Below are 19,490 nucleotides of genomic sequence, written 5' to 3' on the forward strand. Positions count from 1 at the left end.
GTTTTAGCTCCTCAATACAAGGAGGGGTCAAACCGCCCCCGAACAGCCGTTCGGGTTGTTCTTCAATAGCAAACGCCTCCGGTCACAACACAGCCGAACCCCTTTCTTTGGTCGGGCAAACATCTATTGTTCTTTTCCTTTTTTTTTTTTTAAGCAATCTCTCCTGTGTGCATTTTGTAGGCATAACTGTTACTTCACCTGCATTCTGAAGCGGATCAGGAAAATCATCACAAACAACTCCTCTGGTCTGCCGTACGCTGATGAGGTGTCTCTGCTGGCGATTTTGGGCCATGCGGCTGTTGTGTCTGCAAGTCCCCATCCGTGTCAGTCCTTGGGTAACTAGTGGTGGCTGCATGTGCCGTGCTTAAAGTTCCTTTCCAAGGGGTCGGGGCTTTCCAAGGATCTCAAAACAAATTAAACTCCTGGGCCGCTAGGGGGGGAACCAGGATTCCCAGACCAAGGGGATAAGGTCTCCACAGTTGGTGATCTATTGGGAGCTTAAAAAGAGGATAAATTGAGGCCTCAGAATGAGATTTCTGCGGCGATGAGAGCGAGACGGAGCTGCAAGCGAGAGTGTGTGTATGTGTGTGTGAGCGGAGACTGTGCTTCAGTTCCTCCTGCAGGTGCATTCTACCTTGGAACTGCAGAAGAGAAAAGTTGGCAAACGTGTCATGCGTGGGTGGTCCGCGTATACGAAGCGGCATGCAAGGGACGTTTGAGGAGAGTTTCTCTAGTGTTGAGTGTCAGCGGGGCTTTCCAGCGTCCCCCGGGCCAACTGAGCATAAGCGATGGCTGGGGCGTTTTGTCTTTTCCACCAGCGAACTCGACCCAAGTGCTGACAGGCGAGAGAGAAAGAGGCCCATTGGGACATACAACGTCCAGTCAATGGCAATGCTCCGTCTGAGTGCTGAGTGCTTCGATATCCTGGACGTGAGAAATGCCCAAATCTCGCTCAAGCCGTGCGGCGCCTGGATTGGCGTCGAATCAGCCGCAGGAGATGCAAACCGTGCAAACATTTAAGCTCCGGCCAATCAGAAGTCTGCGTTTCTGTCCAGTCACGTGGCAAGTGACGCCAAGGCCGAAGCCGAAGCCTCCCGTCGCTGTGCCGTGCAGCAGTCCCTGAGCAGAGAGCAACGCACACACCGCCGGGGCGCGGGGAGGGTGGGAGAACATGGCAAAAATATATACATATGAAATTCGTGGGCCATCCGTGATAATGGCGAATGCTGCCCAGCAATGCGCCAATGACCATGCGTGTCTTCCCCCCCGACTGAAGTGAAATTCGAAGAATAACATTGGAACGTTCCGTGTCCTGCAGACGCCCGCCTCGACCACGATCGACGACGACGACAAGCCGCAGACTGTGAGAAGGGACTGATCATCGTTCGGAAATGGCTGGGAGGCGAGCTGCGTACCCGGTTTCCCGTCTACGATTCAATTGCGGGACGTTGAAACCCACGGTGACGACGAACGCTGAGGTTTGAGAGGGACCTCCACTTCAAGGATGAGAAATTTGCCAATTTGACGAGTCACAACCACAAGTACCGATGGCTTGGTCAGAGATCTAGGGCCTGTGTGTGTGTGGCCTTGGACCTGCGCTTATGCCCCTTCGTAACCTCTGCTACGCAGTCCATCGTCAAATTGCAATGGAGATCTCAGAAGAATAGGGGTAAAAGTTGGACGAGTCGCTTGCAGCCCTATGTGTTGCATGCGCAAAGGCTAAAAGTGGTCCAGAACCCGTCCTTTATTGGAATGATATTCCTCTTCTCGAAGATCTCACCATCTGCGTCCATACGCAGAACCCGAGCCTCCAAATCCAAAAAAAAAAAAAAAAAAAAGAGGGATTAATATCTTGGAGTTATTTCTTTGTTTTACGGTGGCAACACCACTGGAGAATATGGTGCCCAGCAAATGGATTGTTGATACCATCGCCATCCCTCAGGGGGTAAATGCGGTTCCATCCCCCCATGGCTCAATACCCACGCGAGTTGAAGACACGCAAGGGCAACTCAGCATGCAGGCAAGGATTGTGTTGTGAATACGATTTGTATTATTACATGGATCTGGAAGGCGATGTGGCTCCCATGCCCGCCTCCCCTGGCCCCAGAGGGTATTTCAGTCTTATCATCCAATGGCGGACACCACATCATCTCCACCCGTCACTATCCCGTGGAGACGACAGGGAGAGTGAAGACGGAAATCGCGAGGACACTGGCCGGTAATGGCCTCCCAAGCTCTTAATGTCTGCTTTCATAGCCTATCGGTTTCGCCAGCCAAAATACCGATCCTGGACTCGGGAACGGTGGCGGCAGAGCTTCCGGAATGGAGGGCCATCAGAGTAAATCGGCAGTTGAAGAGAAAGAAAGCCGCATCCGAATGGGAAAAAAAGTCGAAAAACGACAAGGGACGGTCTGTTGCGTGCTAAGAATAATGAGCATTTTGTTTGGTGAACCCAACCAAGGCTTTGAGGAAAACGCAGGACTTTATCCTGTCTTGTGATGAAGGAGAAGCAATTGGCGTTCTTCTGCATTCAAATTATAATAGACCGGGTAGCTATATGTCATTGAAGGTCAAGAAATGCAATACAGACTCTTTGCGCACTCCGAATTGAGGCCAAAGGAGACTCTATCCGAAAAAAACCCGCCATTAAATTACTTCACCAACGGTAGAATACTTTTAACCGCGTCAACAACAGCCTCCTTCAAAGGCCGATACGTTAATCCCAAAACCTCTTTCGATTTGCGGTTGTCGAACCCGAACACCCCCTCTGGCGGATTCTCACCCGACTTCAACGCATCGCCCTGCGGTAACCTATCTCGCAGCTCCGGGAACTCATTCCATATAATCTCCGCAATCTCCCTGTTGCTGAGTTCCCCCGCAACGGTGAAGAACCGTTGATTGGCAGCCTCTGGCTTCTCGGCTGCCAGGGCGTGGGCAAGCGCAATGTCTCGTACGTCGACCCAGAGAGGACTGACAGTCGGCGGACAGTGCTCCTTGCCTGCGCCGGTTATAAGGTCGCGGAATCGTTCGCAGGAGGTGTTGATGGCGTCGAGAGAGCTAAGATAGTGGACCAAGGGTCCTATGACAAGCGGCGGGTTGCACTGCATCATGATGACGGTAAACATATGTCCCAAGTTACAAATTAGAAAAGGCAGGGGGTTGTCATACTGTTGCAAGAGTGAAATTCGGCTTCTCCTTTTCTATAAAGTCCCAGGCCGCTTTCTCCTGTAGAGGTTTCGGTTAGTCAATTGGAATTCTCCTTATCAAGTAAGATGGAAGAAACGTACGGCAAGGGCTTTGCTCGCGCGGTAACCCAAGAAGGGATTTTTTGTAGCGTCTTCCTCCGTAGTCGGATTGAAGTCAGCCTATTGGCATTTCATTAGTACACGGACTGCAGGTAGGATGTTTGTGTGAGGGCAACTTTACCTCTGAATACACATATGTTGGTGGCTTCGCTTGGTCGAGGATGGCTGCAAAGGAAGACGTGACTACCACTCTCTTGACGGTCGGAGCGCTGTTTTTAATTGCACGAAGGATTCCAACGGTTCCGTTAATAGCTGTAGAAGCCATTAGACACTCTCCCAACAGACGCTGCCGAAGCAACTAAAAAGGAAGAGCCGCATACCAGGCTTCAAAAGCTGCTCATGGGCGTCGGTAGCCCGGAAATGGAATGGGCTGGCGGTATGAATAACAGTATCGAACGGAGGGTCTGAAACAACGGCCTTGTCGAATGCTGCCAATTGAACATATATCAGCAAAACTCTTCCCCAAATTTTCCCCTTGGAGAGATCTATACCGTCAGGCTTCGCAATGTCGGGCACGATCACAAAGTCAAGTTTCGCCTTGGGAACGCCTGGATGCGCATCTCTAATTCTCTGAGCTTTTTCTTCCGACCTGACCGTCGTCACGACCGAATGGCCACGCTCAAGGAGGGTATCAAGAACATGGGCGGCAATAAAGCCACTTCCGCCTGTAGACCGCGAAGGTTAGCAATCGATCGATCGCAAACCGATGCGCGGGGCAGCATGCGTACCGGTCAAAAGAATTCTGGCCATGTTGATCGTCTGTGTCTGAGTGTCAATTCAACAGTTCACACTTTTGGAGCATCTCAAATCCCCTCCCCCCCAAGAAGCCGGGAAGTCGCTATATATATCTGGATGCATGGGCGGAGGAGATCCGCTCTGTGAGGCTATTGACGGCGGAAATTGAGGTTTGAGTGGGTGTGAAAAACGTCATCGCGAGTTGACAGGATGACTAGAATCTGACAAGGGCGCGCATTTGCTCGGGCGCTCGAGGAGATTGCGGAGATAGCATTTCTACTCCGTAGTATTTCCAAACTCCGTTCCATCTCCCAAGTCCTCAGGAGTCGCTCCAGATTCGAGCTGGATTCAGGCTGCTTTAATCATCCGTGCGTGGAGGCCATCAGAGTCTGGAGAAGAGGCTTTTCCGGCTAAAATTTCCCGGATGCCGCGTGCCAAGGTCGAGCAAAAGAGATCTCTGCCTGTAGTCTGCCTGTTCCGCGATTGATCTGCCTTCTCCCATGCGCCTCTATCCAATGTGATCAGGATACCAACTGAAGGGTATCAAGTCGCGGGATAGTTTGTCTAATTTTCCGACGGCGTTGTTCACTACATTGTTATGCAAGTATTTGAGAGATGCTGAGCAACTCGCTAACCAGCTTTTGGAGCCCAAGCAGAGGCAGACAGATTGAGGAACTCACATCGTTCCACCAATTGAACATACTACATATGTATCTGTCACTTGAAGCAATCATCAGAAGCTTCAACCACAGGATTCCTCTCCCGGCTGTGGAGTACTGGGGTCCTGCAACTTTTCTTTTCCCAGCAAACGTTAACCAGGAGACATTGATCCCCGCTGGAAAAAGAACTGTGTTGCGTGCAGCAAGATGCAGCACGGCAGCCAATTTGGCACAAACAAGTGTCGCCCGCCTGTTCGACCCCCCAAATATGATTTGGCGCTTCCGTGTTCGAGTACGGAATATCTCTGCTGCCATGGCCCCTCGCCAGTGCAGCGGGGTCGAGCATCTATGATGATCTCAACATCAAAGAATTTCCATCAAGCAAGCTGATTTTGTGGGCGGGTAGTTGATCCGTCCAAGAAGACGGCGACATGTCTCCCGTCTCTGTTCTATCTCCTGGCACATATCCAATTCCTTCCCGTGCCTTCGAGGACAGCTACGCAATGGGAGGAGTGTGGCTGTCGTGCCTTCAGAGTCAGTACTTGGCTCTTTATACAATGGCCTACCCCGGCGACCGTCCTCTGCCTGTTTTTTTCTGATTTCTGATGCCCCTCTATTACCCACTGCTGGTCCTATTCACTGTTTCTGGTTCCTTTCCCGCGACACACGACATGCCTCCAAAAAAATGGTCCATGTATCCATCACTTCACGATGATGTCTCATGCCTATTGGAAGAAGAAAACCTTTATTTCGACTTCCGTGAAGGCGATAACCCTCAAGGCTGCTCTAAGGAATACGATTCGCATATCATGGGTCGATTTACATGCCACAACCCCAAATGCAGCTCGAAGGGATGGTCGAGCAAGAAAATTTCCATCACCATCCGAATGTACCCTGGAGCAAAATACAATGCGAGGGTATATCATCAGCGCTGCAAGAGCTGCAACTCTCTTAGTAGGCCCCGCTTAGATGGATCATATGCGGAAAGAGTTGCATACCGTCTCAAAAAATGGTCTGGAATACATATGGAGATGCCGAGGGCCTTTGGCAGAAGCAAAGGTCCGCACAATGAGCATTTATGCGAAGGATGCAAAGCTGGTCATTGCAGCGCTTTTCTAGTTTAATCATAAACGGGGCTGTGAGTTATATGGGCCCATATTTTCATCGTGAAACCATGAAATCTAGCTAACGGCTTCAATCTCCACCCAACGCAGCTCACACGCGAACTGTCGTCACATAGTCGCCTATTGCCATAATCACGGACAGGCGTCGAGAAAAAGCTATGGAGCAGCTTACCAGCAAGAGACCCGTATGGTAAAGCCCAGTTGAATTACCCCGGATTGGATTTTGGTGGTCAGGACAAAGGGGCATCATACTGCTCGTAAAATGGGGAAAATGGGTCTCACTATTACAGTCCGTCCTAGATGAGAAGGCTATCATGCCTTATTACTATTAGTCGCAGATTGAGTAGTTATCTTGCTTCTTCTTTTCCTTTTCCTTTTTTTTTCCCCCCCACCCGAAACCATAGCGGTTGATGTTGATGTTGATGTAGTAGCTTGGATGATGGAATTCTAACTAAATTAACTCCCAAACCCATATTGTCTGTCTATTCTACCACTCAGGTATAGATTTGAATTTTAAGACTGGCACTTGGTTTTGACCAAGCTTTCATTTTTGGCCGCATGGTAGAACTAGATTTCAGGAACTGGGTCGGACAAAAAGGTTTAAATTCCGCGTTTAAGTCCGCCGGCACCCAAACTCGCGCTTGGTGGCGATCGTGGGGTTGTGGAAGTGGGGAAGAGAGAGCTCTGGATTGGTAAGCAATCTCATCACAGCGATGAGAACCAAGCTGAGCTTGAAAAAGGACCTGCAATCCTGCAAACTTGCTCGTATTTATTCAAACGGCGGAGAAGAAAAAGGGAATTGCTGGTTGGTTGAGAGCGAGAGAGTGGGCTACAATGACTAACTTCAGCATCAAAATCGTATCAGACACCGTTTGCCCGGTATGCGTGGCCCCCCCCGCAGAATTTGTGATTCTACATCCCGCTTCTAAACTAATGTACTTATTATCAAATGTCTTGCAGTGGTGCTATGTTGGCAAAAAGAGGCTTGAAAAGGCCATCAAGCTGTACCGCGCGGCCCATCCAGAATCCAACGACACCTTCTCAATCTCCTGGTTTCCGTTCTACCTCAATCCGAACTCACCCAAGTCCGGCATTGACAAACAGGCGTATTATCACCAGCGGTTCGGACCCGAACGGAGCCGGATGATGCAGTCTCGCCTCGAGCAGGTGGGGCAGGCTGAGGGTATCAACTTCAAGTTCGGAGGGCGGACAGGCAACACACGGGATTCTCATCGGCTCATACAACTGGCAAAGACAAGGGGAGAAGATACGCAGACGCGTGTGGTCGAGGAGTTGTTTGCTGCGTATTTTGAGAACGAAGGGGACATCACCTCTCACGACACGCTCACAAAAGCGGCCGTAAAGGCAGGGCTGGGCGAAGCCGAGGTCAAAGCCTGGCTGGAAAGCGACCAGGGAGGCCCAGAGGTCGACAAAGAAGTGCAGGATGCTCAGAGGTCATTCGTATCTGGAGTGCCAAATTTCACCATTCAGGGAAAATATGAAATCGGAGGCGCGGAAGACCCTCAGGCTTTCCTTGAAATCTTTGAAACAATAAAAAAAGGCTGACGGGCCATCGGGTGAAGGCACTGTGACACGATATTAGTACTGTACATACATACATATCCATCTTAAAAACTTTCAGCTCAAACATTGTTGTTGCCACGAACCGTACTAGATGTGCATTCGGCTTGCTTGATTTCATGTTCACTTTGGGCGTTCGGCCCTTGGGGAAGGGTATTTTATCATTCTCCTACCAATAGCAAATGTTTCCTTGGGGGGGTTTTTTGGGTCCTTGCCTTAGAGACCGGGAAACCTCCAATACTCTGTACCAGGTATCTCATAAGCAGGCAATGCCGCCGGATCAAGGACATCTGGCACAATGAAGTTTGTTTGGCCGTTATTTCCACCATGTACAGAATATTCACTGGTTGATGTGGTTGTTGAGGTAGGGTCCCCTGTCACAGTGCAGGTTCCTTCGCTGTCGCTTTCGCCCTGCATAGCAGGCGGTCGACATGTAGCTGTAGCTGTTGAAGGATCATCGTCTGTTAGGGTAAAGCTTTTTTGCCTGTCATTTATATTCAGTGGAAAGAAAGGCTGGTCGAGATTCAATGATAGACCACCCCAAAGCTGGTCAACTGCTGAGCATATCCGTTTAAAGTGCATAGGCATGAATATGCTGTAAAGATTTCGAGTAAAATGAAAGGCTGTCCATTTATCTCTGCCATCCAAGGCAGTGATGGAGAATTCATGAATAGAATGACGCCAGAAAGTAGCAATGCCATCCTTAAACACAGGGTAGTGACCATAAATCCGCACGAATTTATGGTCATGGGATATTGAAAAGGCCAAAATCTCTCGGTTGATCTCCGCGGCGCGCCCTACCTGCTTAAAAAGTTGTGTCACCCCTCTCAGTGAAATCGTCGCGCTGTGCAAATTGCGTCTGTCGGCGACATCAAGGCCCTCGCTGCCACACTTGACCTCAGCTGTGAATGATGGGAAGAACATGCTGAAGGATCCAAGGAAGTGAGACGTGCAATCCCAATCACCGATGTATGGTAGAAGCTTCGCTATTTGCTCCTCGGTGAAGGAAGACCGTTTAAACCCAACGGAATAATGCGGTTGGGGAGGCGGGCCGTAGAACGGCTCGCAGCTGTACCAGCGTTGATTGACGCCCTCGATGAGAAAATCCAAGCCAGTTTCGCCAAACGTGGCAAGGGTTTCCGCCGAGGGAACGATGAGGCGGCTCACATCCTGGATGACTCTGGCACCGTTTTCACCCTGTAATTTCTCGCAGGTTACTTTGAAGATATCATCATTGAACAGCGAATGCTGGGGCACCTGATGCTCGCATGTGTTCAAAATGGAATGGATTAGAGCTTGGCTCTTGGCCGTGATTCCTTCGGGCGCGTTCCGCTGATGGCTTCCCAAAAGTGCCATCTGCGCTTCATAGACTGGGTCTTTGTAGGGAGGAACGTTGGGTTCCCGCACAAGGTTTTCATGTATTGACCTGCTTGACTCGGATGGTACAAGACCGTGAGCATTAGACAATTTCTTTTTCGCCAGCAGGGACTCTGTGTCCAGGTCTTCACCGACGAAGAAACCCTCAGGCCACTGCTGCTGCTGCTGCTGCTGCTGCTGGACCCAATGATTGACAAGATCGAGACCGGAGACCATTGGTATCATATCCGGTGTAAAATCCGGGATGCCAGCCGGGTCAATCGGCTCCATCGCTGAGTTTCTGGGGAAATGCTTTGCTTGTGAATATGTTTGAGGGGTTGTAAAGGGTGGATTGGCGGAAGAAGAGTCAAAAGAGGTGTGGGCTGCTGCCTCTTCCATCTGAGGCGGCAACTGTATCTGTTCAATGTTGTCGCCGTTCCCGGCGAAGCATATCAGATCTTCCCACCTCCAGTTCAGGAGATCGTTCTGACGCGAGGCCATGGCGCCAAAAAAGGGAAAAGAAAAAAAAAAAGCAAAAAGGGAAAAGGAAAAAAGGGTGCAGACGTCAAGCTGTGGGCAGTCGGTAGTAGTTCGGCTTCGAGCGGGCGCAGCGACACGGTTTGGATCCAGGAACTCTGATTTCGTTGGCGATCGTTGCAGCTGGAGCTGGGATTTGCTCACAGGGTTGTTCGTTCCCCCCGGCCGTGGCTGTGCGAGGTATTTATGTAGTTACTGGATTAGAGCATGCATCACGTGATTGATGTGAATCCCAGCAGGGCATCGAACAGGGCGGGAGTCGCCGCGAAGAATGGACAACAAACCCACCGGAAAACATGCACAACATCCTCAAAGATGCACTATCCTACCTTTCGCTCTATGGAGCGCTCAAGAACTACTGTCGGCGCTGGAAGAGTACCGTCAAGAGCCACAAGCTGAGGCACCCGCTGACATTGCCTCCGCCAGAGAGCAGACCACTTCCCATATATCACCGGAAAAAGCAGCAGCAGCAGCAGCAGCAGCAGCAACAGCAAAGGTATCAACCGCAGACCGAGTCGATCTTCTTCACGCTTCCGTTGGAGATACGCAGACAGATATATTCATACGCCTTTGGTGGGAGAGCCGTGAAGAGGCCCTTTCTTGTGAGATCCGTGGACTGGCATGCGGGAGGGCATCAGCATAGTAGCCATGCCTCCCAACAGCAGCATGTCCCGCGGCGGATACAATGGGCGGACATCATCCCCATAGCGTTGCTTCAGACCTGCCGGCAGATGTAAGAGAAAGAAGCTCATCCCACGCTGTTTTCGCTCGACGATGCCATGCTAACACCATGACGAGCAACACCAGCTACACCGAAGCTATCGAAGTGTTCTATTCGGACGCTATATTCAAGGCCTTCACCCCGGTAGACATGAATCGGATATTTATGGGTGTCCCTTCCCAACGCCTGGACTCCGTTCGCTCCATCTGGATCGACATCCGCTTCGCGATCACTTGCTCCCTGCAGTGTGACGGCCTCGAGGAGGTATTCGACGAGCGCACTTGGGCCGAGGTCGTGAGGTCGTTCGCCAGGTTTCCTCGTCTCCGAGATGTGCGTGTTTCGTTTCTCAAGGACGACTTGACGGGCGGCGACTATTGCGCGTACCTGCTTGAACGTTTTGTGCTGCCGTCGATGGCCGCGATGACAGACGTACCCAAGTATGAGTTGATGGTGAACTTTGAAGTTGAGAGCCCTGAGAATGCCCCATTTCGAGTAAGACGCATCAGGGCTCCCATGTTATACTGATGGTAAGGACGCTCCATCCACTCATAGCAACGACACGAAAAACGCTTTTTTCGGTCGATAACAAGACACAACATGTCTAGATCGAGCGTCGTTGCGACAGTGTTTCAGCCCATCTCGAGCAATTCTCGCCAAGCCACTAACTAGCTAACTAAATTAAGCTGCTGATTGACGATGCCGAGCGAGCCTCAACCTCCGCAGTGCCTCAAGACAGCTTGCACGATGTGTTTCTTTTTTTTTCAAATGTACTGTATGATTAGTGACACATTCTGCTATCGGAGAATATAATACATACTTTTTATCTTTGGAGGCGTAGAGTATCTTTAAATCCATGATCTTTTTACTCCCGTGGAACGCTCCATGTGCGTACCAGGCTTTTTCCTGCCCCCCCATCCATGGACCAGGGGACGCTGAAGAGGTTAGCTTCAGCTGGTGAACGGCTTGGCTTTTGTCCCAGCCAACATCTGAGGCAAGTCATTTAATGGTGAAGCCGGCTTAACCAGCAGGCGCCCAATACAAATGAAAGGGCTGCCGTCTTCGATATGTAATAATTTTTTTATTTTTTTTTCTGCCTTCGCGAATATTTTGCCGTTTGAGTGGAATTTGTATCGTATTTGACCGTGTGTCTCTCTCCAATGGGGTCCGTCGCAAGTCCGACAACGTTGATGCTTCGGCGCAACGGTAAGCCGCATTCATGCGAGCCATGTCGGATCTCCAAGGTCAAATGCGACCACACGACTCCGATCTGTCAAAGATGCGAGACCCGCGGCATAGTATCCAAGGTAAGCATTCCCCAGGCCCCCGGTCCTCGAACTTCGACCCTGACCATCGCTTAGTGCTATTATCACCCGGCGCCGTTGACCAAACGGGTGAAACCGAGTCCTGGAAGTGAAGACTCCCAGGAGAGGCCGAATAAGCGGAAAAAGCCCGCCCGCAGGACTAAATCACCCACTGTGGCTTCGGCCATCTCTCCCACGAATCTTGAATGTGGTCTGGCGACAGACCAAAATGCCTACCTTGGGTCCACCAGCTTCCTTTCAGTGTTTCATGACACTGTTCCCCAGCTGTCCAATATTGCCATTCAGCCTATCCCACCGGAACTGGTCCGCTGGCAGAATAGGCATCTGTCCCTCCAGTCCCAACTTTTTAGGCTGCTTTCTGCCTTCGACCTGTATGACAGGCTCATAGAGAACTACTACGATTGGGGATTGTTCACCATCATTCCAGCGCCTTTGATTCTGAACTCCCTCCGCTTCACGCGGAGATATATGGAGAATGAGGACACATCTAACCCCAAACAGAGAAACCTGTATCGAAGGATCAGCCAAAACACGGCGAAGCCGCTTCAGCTGTCTACGGAGACAACCGCGGAAGAGTTCTGCCACTCATTCACTGGCGAAAATCTCAGATGGGAGTTTATGGGGGTTATTTTCGCCATGGCTGGGTTGGGTGCGATCAGTGGATTGACATCGCCCGCTACCAACTTGGCCATTCGCTTTGACGACGGGAACGAACTCAGCAGGTCGTCGTTCGCCGCGCAGATGGTGGCTGCGAGTAATGATGCAATTGAAATATCTCGACAGCACGAAAAGCTCAACGACGTTATGATATGGCTTGAATATACCCATTGCGTGCTCATTTCTATGGTCCTCGATGAGAGAAGTATGAATCCTGTCAGACCCCTCCAATCCTTTTGTGCCATGCTAACACACAATTTTAGGCCATATCGTGTATAGAGGCTTTGGTACCCTGATATCTGACATGTTTGCAATGGGTTATCACCGTCACCAACCTCCCGGGCCTGGGATCCCGTTCTTCCTCTCTCAGACTCGCAAGAGAATATTCGCAGCAGCATACCGCTCGGACAAGAATCTCGCTACATTTTTGGGAAGACCTCCGCGAATTCAACATCTGTACTGCGACAACACCATTCCATTGGATCTGGATGACGAGACTTTGATGCTGAATGGAGAAGAGCTAAATGCCGCCGTTGAGAAGCTCGACGCTGACGGGTGGAACCCGGACAGGACGCAGGACGGGAAATTTCGCTCAGCAAGCGTCATAAGAATACGGTATATGATATCCGCCCAAAGAGAAAAGATCCTCGAACTGTCGCTCGGGCGGAAGACGGATAATTCTGTCGACGTTCTCTAGTACAACCTCCCCCCCTTCTTCACCACAATGATGAGAAAGAATAAGACTAATCATATACCCAGCAAAAACTACCAAGAATGCCAGAATATCTGGGCCAGCATTCCTATCCAGTTCCGGTACGACGCGAACTGCTGGAAAACCTTCCGTCCCGTTTCCTGTATTGCGATGCTCGTCATCTACCTCGAGTATCTCCACAGTCTCTTCCACATCCAACGCATACTCTGCCAGCAGAACATCGCCGCAGCCTCCTCCCTCCTCAACACCTCCATGCAACTTCTCACCACCGTCCTCCACCTCCTCAAACAGCCCGAACAACCCACAGAAACCCAAACAAACTTCTCCTGGATCGTACGTCCCCGCCATTTTTCCCCCTCACCCCCACCAACCAAAAAAAAAAAAAAAAAAAAAAAGAAAGTAAACCACCGTTTATATACGTAAGCCCATACTCACCACCTCAACCTCTCTCCAGTTCCTCTTCTACGGCCTCCCCGCCGCCGGAGTTCTCGCCACCGAACTCTACCAATCCACCCTCTCCGCCGTTCCCTGGCCCTCATCCACCCCTCCCCGCTCCCAAATAATCCGCGACCTAGGCATGATAATCTCCTGGTTTGAAACCGCCGCTCTCCCGATCAACCCTACCACCCGCGTCTGCGTGGAAATCACCAAAGTCCTGAGCAAATTGCTCGATGACGCGCTGAACTATCAGCCGAGCGGGCCGCAGCAGCAGGAGGAGGAACAGGAACACCCACAGCCACACCAAGAATCGCAACTGCGGCTCCTGGATCAGGTGGACCGTGCGCGAAGCACGTCGCAAGCCAACATTGCTTCTGGTACTGGCGCTGCTCCCGGTGATGCCAACGAAAGACGAGATCCGACCCGTGCTGAGGGTGAACAAAGCCGTCAACAGCAAGTCTGTGACAACCCCGAGCAGGCCCAACCGCTGCTAGCACCCGAAGCGCCGGAAATCGGTATCGGTATCGGTATCGACGACCAATTTACAAGTGAGAAATTCCTGAGCTGGCTTGATGATCTTGACTGGGACGCGACAGTGCCAGACCTCCTTTTCTAATATATTACGCTCGCCGTTGCGCTCTATTATATATGGTTTGGGGAAGTAAACCGTGCTTCTTACACCTCGGAAATAATATGCTGGTTTAATGTGTACAGGTACGAGGAAGGACACGTCACGATGATCACATAAAGCCCCGAGGCCGACCCGTTCCATTCTTAAGAGCTATTCAAATGTTTGGCTAGAATATCATATGCAACGGCCGTAGAAGGATAAAAGGATTTAAGACAATTTTCAAGTTTGTGGACTTTTCGACAATATCCACATAGTCCATCATTCCTACCGGCTTTCACCAACCGGTACGTCAGGAGCTCAGGAGTCAATGTGGAATAGGTTTGCAGGGTACGGAACGCGTGATGCATTTGGGAAAGGAATGGAAGATAGTTCGAGTAATAGCTGGATAGGGAATACCGACCAAGTACCGGCCAGTATGAGAAGGGCTACAAGGATTCGGAGAAGTGGGATAATGACATATTATAACGGATAAAGTGAGATAAAGCTATAACAGGTCAAAGGGTCGACGGGAGGTCCCCAAATAAATGTGGGTGAAAGGGCAGGATAATGAGACGGACTTTTTTTTTTTTGGGTTAGGTGGGGGATAAGAGATGCATCGTGATAAAGAGAAACTCGGGCGAAGAAATGTGAAGAGAGGAATGAGCGTCAGATATATGATATCGGCGGCCGATTGTGGTAAGACGAGCGGAGGCCTAAGGGAGAGGACGACGGAAAGCGAGTTGGTGTGAGGAACGTGAAATCGGTATTAATCCCGTCAAACGGGGCAGTCACTAATGATATGAAAGACAACGCGTTCCACGTACAAAAATGAGCATCTTTAAGCCGCGGATATCACGACATATGAGGGGATCGTAGACCATAGATCGTGTGTGGACGTGGTACTTGAATCGGTTCGACGGCTCGCACACATGGTGATAAACGCTCGACTGAAGATCGCTATTCCAGAGTTTCCATGGCTCCGTTTATTAGAAGTCGGAGATGCAAGAACGTCCTCACTCCTGGGGCTGCTGGCTGCGTCGCATCTTCTCAGCTTCGAGGTTTTCGTAAAGAAGATAGAGTGCTTTTTCATTGGCTTGAGCGCTTCCCATGATGGTAAACATACGTTCGCCCGTTTCATCATGCGCAGCCTTCGCGATAGAGATTCGTGCACCAGAGCTCCGTCGAATCTCGCTAATTTTGCTGCCGCCTCTTCCAATAATGCATCCGACCATATCAGAAGGAATGCTGATGTTTTGGGTCTGGACCTCCTCACCATCTTCGGTTACGAGGGGAATGCCACGATTTGGTGCATCTGAATTGTGTCGTCTGTTATAAGTGCCGGGATGGTCGCTGAAGTCAGCTCCATTGCCGGTGCGATTGTAAGGACGTCCGCTATAAGTATTAGGGTTTGGTCCAACGAACGCGCTGTTCATCGACGCGCCGCCAACGTTGGCTCGAACAGCGGGGTTGTAGAGAACAGTTCCCGTTCCACGCTGCCAGTCATCGATGAGACACTTGCCGATTTCCCAGACAGCCTTTTCGATACCCTCTGGGGTTCCTTGGACTTCAACGATTCGTTCGGTCGACTGCGGGAGCATCTCTTTCTGGGCGACCATGCGAACTCCAGAAGCATCTTGAATGCATTTGATTTTCAGGCCGTTTCGGCCAATGATAGTTCCCATCTGGTTGTGGGAGATGAGAAGGCGAACAGCTAAGCAAAATTCAAGTGTCAGTGCACGGGAGTAATGGAAGACAGTGAAGTGTGTGGAGCGCCTTACGATGAGTGCCGTTGTTCTGGATGATTCCACCCATGCCCATCTGGGGCGCACCCTCAAGCAAACTCTTGGCGACCATTCCGTAGGCCTTAGCGGTTCCCTGAAGGGGCCCTGTGACGGTTAACACCCGATCGTGCACGCCCTGGACGACCTTGCTGACGCCAGCCTTGACACCGGTTTCATCTCTCAGATCAGCGACGTTCTTGCCGGCCTTGCCGATAATGACACCAGCTTCCTTGGTCGAGACGATTGCCCGGAGGGTCAACATGGACTGGGCATATTCTTCTTCGGTCTTGGGAGTGATATCTTCCCCTTGTTCGCTCAGGTTGACGCGATTGAAAGATTCGCTGAGACCCTCTTCGTGGCCGGGGGCGCCAGTAGCTTGTTGCTGTTCAGTCGCAGACATTTTTAGGAGGACAGAGAGGTATTTTGGAGTATGCGAGAAGGTTCAAAAAAGGGGACAGGGGTCCGGGAGATAAGGGTTTTGCTATTTTTGGATGTTGAAGAAAAGGTGGATGGATGGTTGCCTGTCTTTGGGAACATCAGTTTTATACATTCAAGTAAAGTAGGAATCGACAAAAAAGACGCACAGTCAAACAACCAGAGGAGGAGGATTACGCGGTTGGTAGTGAGAAGAGAAGCGGTGGAGGCCGTGTGTGCCCCCGGGGTGGATGAGCGGGAGAAGAAAGAAGTGATAGATATGAAGGATTCGCGGCGAAGGAGTCGGTGAAGCACGATGGAATTTGTGGCCACAGGGACGAAAAAGAGGCGAGAGTCAGGAGAGAGAGAGAAGAGCGGAGCGAAGCGTGGAAGAGAAGACGGAGGAGATGCAGGAGGAAGAAGAAGACGAGAAGGGAGGATTCGAAGGGGGAGGGGGAAGGGCAAAACGTGCGACGAGGTGGGATGAAGAAGGGTGTGTGAAGAAGAAGGCGAGGTGAGCGAAAGTCCCGTTTGGTGCTTTTGTGAAGGAAGTCATCACCAAACACCAAGCTGTGTTTTGTTACCGAAATGGAAGCCCACCACAGCAAACCTTCCAGCAAAAACCATGAATTTCTATTGGCTGCAGGAGCCTGTTTGAGCCGCTAACAAAGCCGCTTTCATAAGTATCACCCAATCACAGCTTGCCATCCACTGTGGATGACTAATACTCAGCTGTATTGTAATGTAATGATTCACTGGGTCTTGTGTCTTGTGTCTTGCTGTGGCGGCCGAAGCTGCGGCAAACTCTCACGAACCTGGCGCCGGGCGTTGGTTTGAGCCTGATACAGCGCTTGTCCTCAGGAGCCAACGGGAACCGCGTCGCCCTCCGGCCAGGAGTTCACCTGTTGCTTGGCTGCGGTTCCCCGTCGCAATGCCAGCACCCATCTTCATCCATCTCTGTCTGATCAATGACTGTTTTTCTTTGTTCCTGGGTGGCCGCACCCCTCCGGTCCCCCTTTGAGATGCCCTCATGTCCTTTCAGTCCGGCATCTACATGCTGCTCTGGTGAAGCGCGGCGATAGCAGTTATGGGTGATATTCAAACCTTGGGTTTAACTGTCGAGAAAATGTGCTGTGGACACACCATTTCTATGGTATCAACTGCCAGGACTTAGGAGTTCGATTGTTAAAAAATATGTTATCATTGCCATAACTGGTATAATATATATCATCTGTTATTTCCATTCCGATAGTGGTAACAAAGGCCCTCCCGGAGGCTTTGAAAGTGGCCAGCTTGAGTACACGATTTCAGTCTATTGACTGGCGTCGAAAATGACCTTTTGAACCTGCATTTTGTCGAAGATTCCATACCCTTCAACTGCCTGGCTCAGCGGCATGATTTTGTCGGCCATAAACCTGTCGTCAAGCTGCGTTAGCCATATATACATATTCTTTTTCTTTTTCCTTTTTCCTTTTCTTTTTCTCTTTTTTTAGTTGCTGTTACTCACCCGAGCAGGTGCTGCTTCTTCTTCAGCATATCGAGAGCCTGTGGGAAGATCGATCTCACTGGACATCGACCCATCTGCACCTTCAAGTTCTTTCCGTAGGCTTGATTTCCGGTCCATGGGATCTATCGTGGCCTTGTTAGCCTCCAATCAAATCCATTGATCCTGAGCACATACCTCTCCGTTATGGACTCCGACGCTACTGATCGTCCCCCAAGGCCGGAGCAACTCAAAGCCCATCTTGAGGGCGGGACTCAACCCGACAACTTCGATAACCACATCAGCACCACGACCCTCTGTCAGCTCCTTTACCCGCTTGTCCAATCCCTCCCGATCAGTTTGATAATTCCATGGTTCCGCGCCCAGCGACCTGGCCAGTTCTAGCCGTGATGGGATGGAGTCAACTGCGAGAAGGTGCTTGGGCTTATAGTCCTCTGCATTTATAAGAGCGCAGAGGCCGACCGGGCCGCAACCGATCAAGACGACCGTCAGCTCCGAAATTTGCTCCTTGGTAAACTCCCTGAATGCGTTGCTCGCTGCGAAATAACCTGTGGGGAAGATATCGGCCATCAGAACCAAAGCATGGTCGTTGATTCCCTCTGGTGCTTTCATTACGGTGCCATCAGCATTTGGCATTCGAACCTGCAGGAGTATCGTTCAGTGCAAGTCCTGGTGATGGCTTTTTTCTCATCAAGATATTAACCTGATTGCACTTACATATTCAGCCTGGCCACCATCTAACGTCGCCGACCCCAGTAACTGACTCTGTTCGCAGCGCGAAGAGAATCCTCGTTTACAGTAAAAACATTCTCCGCTAGATGGACATAGTTCGTGTTAGGATCCTTCTCCCCCGTTCCTTTTTTTTTAGATTGTAGCGTGCACTCCACCTACCATGACGACGTAAATGGGCTAACAATCTTGTCTCCTGGTTTCACCGTCTTGACATCACTTCCGACTTCTGTCACAATGCCAGTGTACTCGTGGCCCATGATGAATCCCGCCCCAGACGGCTGGTGGCCACGGAAGACATGAAGCTCACTGAACCGGGTTAGCATATTTCATGCATGATTTTAACCGCTCAAATTGCGAGTTTGAACGGATAAACTAGGAATACGAAATGCATCCGACGTACCTGCCGCAAAGCGCTGTGTATGTAACCTTAACAATGATATCCTTTGGGCTTTGAATCTGCGGGATAGGTCGGTCCTCCAACTCGACCTTGTAGGGGCCCTTGAATACGACTGCCTTCATGGTACCTTTGGCCGCCATTTTTTTTTTTTTTTTCAAAGTATAAGTAATTCTCCAACTCTACCAACCTATTCGCGGGCTTGAAAATGGCCTTTGTTTCGATTATGTGCCCCAATTGGACCTTATAGACGTGAAGTTGAACTTGCCTCCCGACACGGAAAAGCGCCAGTAATGATGACTACAAGTTCGGTGGCGGGCGCACGGCTGGATGATATTTATAGCCTAGGTACGGAGGACAGAGTATTCGCGAAACAAATCCCCGGACATCCACGCTTCTGGTCGTCGACCCACGATCCATAATGTGGAGAGAAACGGCGCGGGGCAAGGAGTTACTTTCTGGCCCTCGGCATCTAGGTACAGCCATGTAAATTGCCAGTCACTCCGGACAAACGCATATGTGGAGCTGTGAAGTATCCATCATGGCGGCATAGCAGAGTGTATAGGTGGCTACTGGGGATTGTTTGATAGCTATCTTTTGCTAGTTGTGTAATTATTGGGGAATCTGGATGCTCCCCTTCCGAGTTAACTAGTTAGCGCAAGAGGCTTGCTGCTCTGTCTTCATCCTCATTGTCCTCACCCCTACACTGATTTGAAGAGTGACAGAACGGAACGCCACCTTGCTCACGGTAACACTGTATCCGTTGTCAATCTCCAAGTCTCAGTAATATTCAAAATATCTGTTGCTGTTACGCGTCGAGTCATCCAGATTCTTCTGGAAAATCAACTTATTTCTTGAGTGCCTGAGCCCAGATACAGCAGAGCCCTAAGAGCGAAAATTCGTCTGAG

The 19,490-nt window shown here is 50.5% G+C and overlaps 10 protein-coding genes across 10 annotated transcripts; 5 read left to right on the forward strand and 5 right to left on the reverse strand.

The window, feature by feature from the left end:
• Nucleotides 1-1,305: 1,305 nt before the first annotated feature.
• CIMG_10845 (uncharacterized protein) lies at nt 1,306-2,639 on the forward strand. Its single transcript, XM_012358920.1, has 3 exons — nt 1,306-1,478; nt 1,530-1,675; nt 1,735-2,639. Exon 3 carries the CDS (start codon nt 1,950-1,952, stop codon nt 2,220-2,222), a length of 273 nt encoding a protein of 90 aa, XP_012214343.1. The 5' UTR covers nt 1,306-1,478; nt 1,530-1,675; nt 1,735-1,949; the 3' UTR covers nt 2,223-2,639.
• Nucleotides 2,497-4,188, reverse strand: CIMG_01961 (ketoreductase). Its single transcript, XM_001248189.2, has 7 exons — nt 4,034-4,188; nt 3,797-3,970; nt 3,626-3,733; nt 3,427-3,557; nt 3,288-3,365; nt 3,169-3,225; nt 2,497-3,101 (listed from the first exon to the last, which is right to left on the reverse strand). Exons 1-7 carry the CDS (start codon nt 4,053-4,055, stop codon nt 2,652-2,654), a joined length of 1,020 nt encoding a protein of 339 aa, XP_001248190.1. The 5' UTR covers nt 4,056-4,188; the 3' UTR covers nt 2,497-2,651.
• A 200-nt stretch (nt 4,189-4,388) lies between these two features.
• CIMG_12740 (uncharacterized protein) lies at nt 4,389-5,014 on the reverse strand (the record flags this gene model as incomplete). Its single annotated transcript, XM_004445677.1, has 2 exons — nt 4,389-4,573; nt 4,744-5,014. 2 exons carry the CDS (start codon nt 5,012-5,014, stop codon nt 4,389-4,391), a joined length of 456 nt encoding a protein of 151 aa, XP_004445734.1.
• Nucleotides 5,015-5,370: 356 nt separating this feature from the next.
• On the forward strand, nt 5,371-5,818 carry CIMG_10844 (uncharacterized protein; the record flags this gene model as incomplete). The annotated part of the gene is made up of 2 exons (XM_012358919.1): nt 5,371-5,616; nt 5,669-5,818. The coding sequence occupies 2 exons, from the start codon at nt 5,371-5,373 to the stop codon at nt 5,816-5,818; spliced, it is 396 nt and encodes a 131-aa protein (XP_012214342.1).
• Nucleotides 5,819-6,581: 763 nt separating this feature from the next.
• CIMG_01960 (DSBA oxidoreductase) lies at nt 6,582-7,494 on the forward strand. Its single transcript, XM_001248188.2, has 2 exons — nt 6,582-6,702; nt 6,784-7,494. The coding sequence occupies exons 1-2, from the start codon at nt 6,658-6,660 to the stop codon at nt 7,387-7,389; spliced, it is 651 nt and encodes a 216-aa protein (XP_001248189.1). The 5' UTR covers nt 6,582-6,657; the 3' UTR covers nt 7,390-7,494.
• Nucleotides 7,495-7,620: 126 nt separating this feature from the next.
• On the reverse strand, nt 7,621-9,261 carry CIMG_01959 (uncharacterized protein; the record flags this gene model as incomplete). Its single annotated transcript, XM_001248187.1, has 1 exon — nt 7,621-9,261. One exon carries the CDS (start codon nt 9,259-9,261, stop codon nt 7,621-7,623), a length of 1,641 nt encoding a protein of 546 aa, XP_001248188.1.
• A 296-nt stretch (nt 9,262-9,557) lies between these two features.
• On the forward strand, nt 9,558-10,801 carry CIMG_01958 (uncharacterized protein). Its single transcript, XM_001248186.2, has 3 exons — nt 9,558-10,030; nt 10,105-10,545; nt 10,624-10,801. The coding sequence occupies exons 1-2, from the start codon at nt 9,594-9,596 to the stop codon at nt 10,541-10,543; spliced, it is 876 nt and encodes a 291-aa protein (XP_001248187.2). The 5' UTR covers nt 9,558-9,593; the 3' UTR covers nt 10,544-10,545; nt 10,624-10,801.
• A 307-nt stretch (nt 10,802-11,108) lies between these two features.
• On the forward strand, nt 11,109-15,468 carry CIMG_01957 (uncharacterized protein). Its single transcript, XM_001248185.2, has 5 exons — nt 11,109-11,322; nt 11,377-12,202; nt 12,261-12,693; nt 12,757-13,042; nt 13,164-15,468. The coding sequence occupies exons 1-5, from the start codon at nt 11,176-11,178 to the stop codon at nt 13,761-13,763; spliced, it is 2,292 nt and encodes a 763-aa protein (XP_001248186.1). The 5' UTR covers nt 11,109-11,175; the 3' UTR covers nt 13,764-15,468.
• Nucleotides 13,451-16,420, reverse strand: CIMG_01955 (KH domain RNA-binding protein). Its single transcript, XM_001248183.2, has 3 exons — nt 16,134-16,420; nt 15,536-16,063; nt 13,451-15,468 (listed from the first exon to the last, which is right to left on the reverse strand). Exons 2-3 carry the CDS (start codon nt 15,936-15,938, stop codon nt 14,771-14,773), a joined length of 1,101 nt encoding a protein of 366 aa, XP_001248184.1. The 5' UTR covers nt 15,939-16,063; nt 16,134-16,420; the 3' UTR covers nt 13,451-14,770.
• A 791-nt stretch (nt 16,421-17,211) lies between these two features.
• Nucleotides 17,212-18,856, reverse strand: CIMG_01954 (alcohol dehydrogenase). Its single transcript, XM_001248182.2, has 6 exons — nt 18,589-18,856; nt 18,348-18,494; nt 18,174-18,270; nt 17,634-18,098; nt 17,460-17,581; nt 17,212-17,367 (listed from the first exon to the last, which is right to left on the reverse strand). Exons 1-6 carry the CDS (start codon nt 18,723-18,725, stop codon nt 17,265-17,267), a joined length of 1,071 nt encoding a protein of 356 aa, XP_001248183.1. The 5' UTR covers nt 18,726-18,856; the 3' UTR covers nt 17,212-17,264.
• Nucleotides 18,857-19,490: the final 634 nt, after the last annotated feature.

This window comes from Coccidioides immitis, assembly GCF_000149335.2.
Source record: "Coccidioides immitis RS genomic scaffold supercont3.1, whole genome shotgun sequence".
NCBI classification, from domain to species: Eukaryota; Fungi; Ascomycota; class Eurotiomycetes; order Onygenales; family Onygenaceae; genus Coccidioides; species Coccidioides immitis.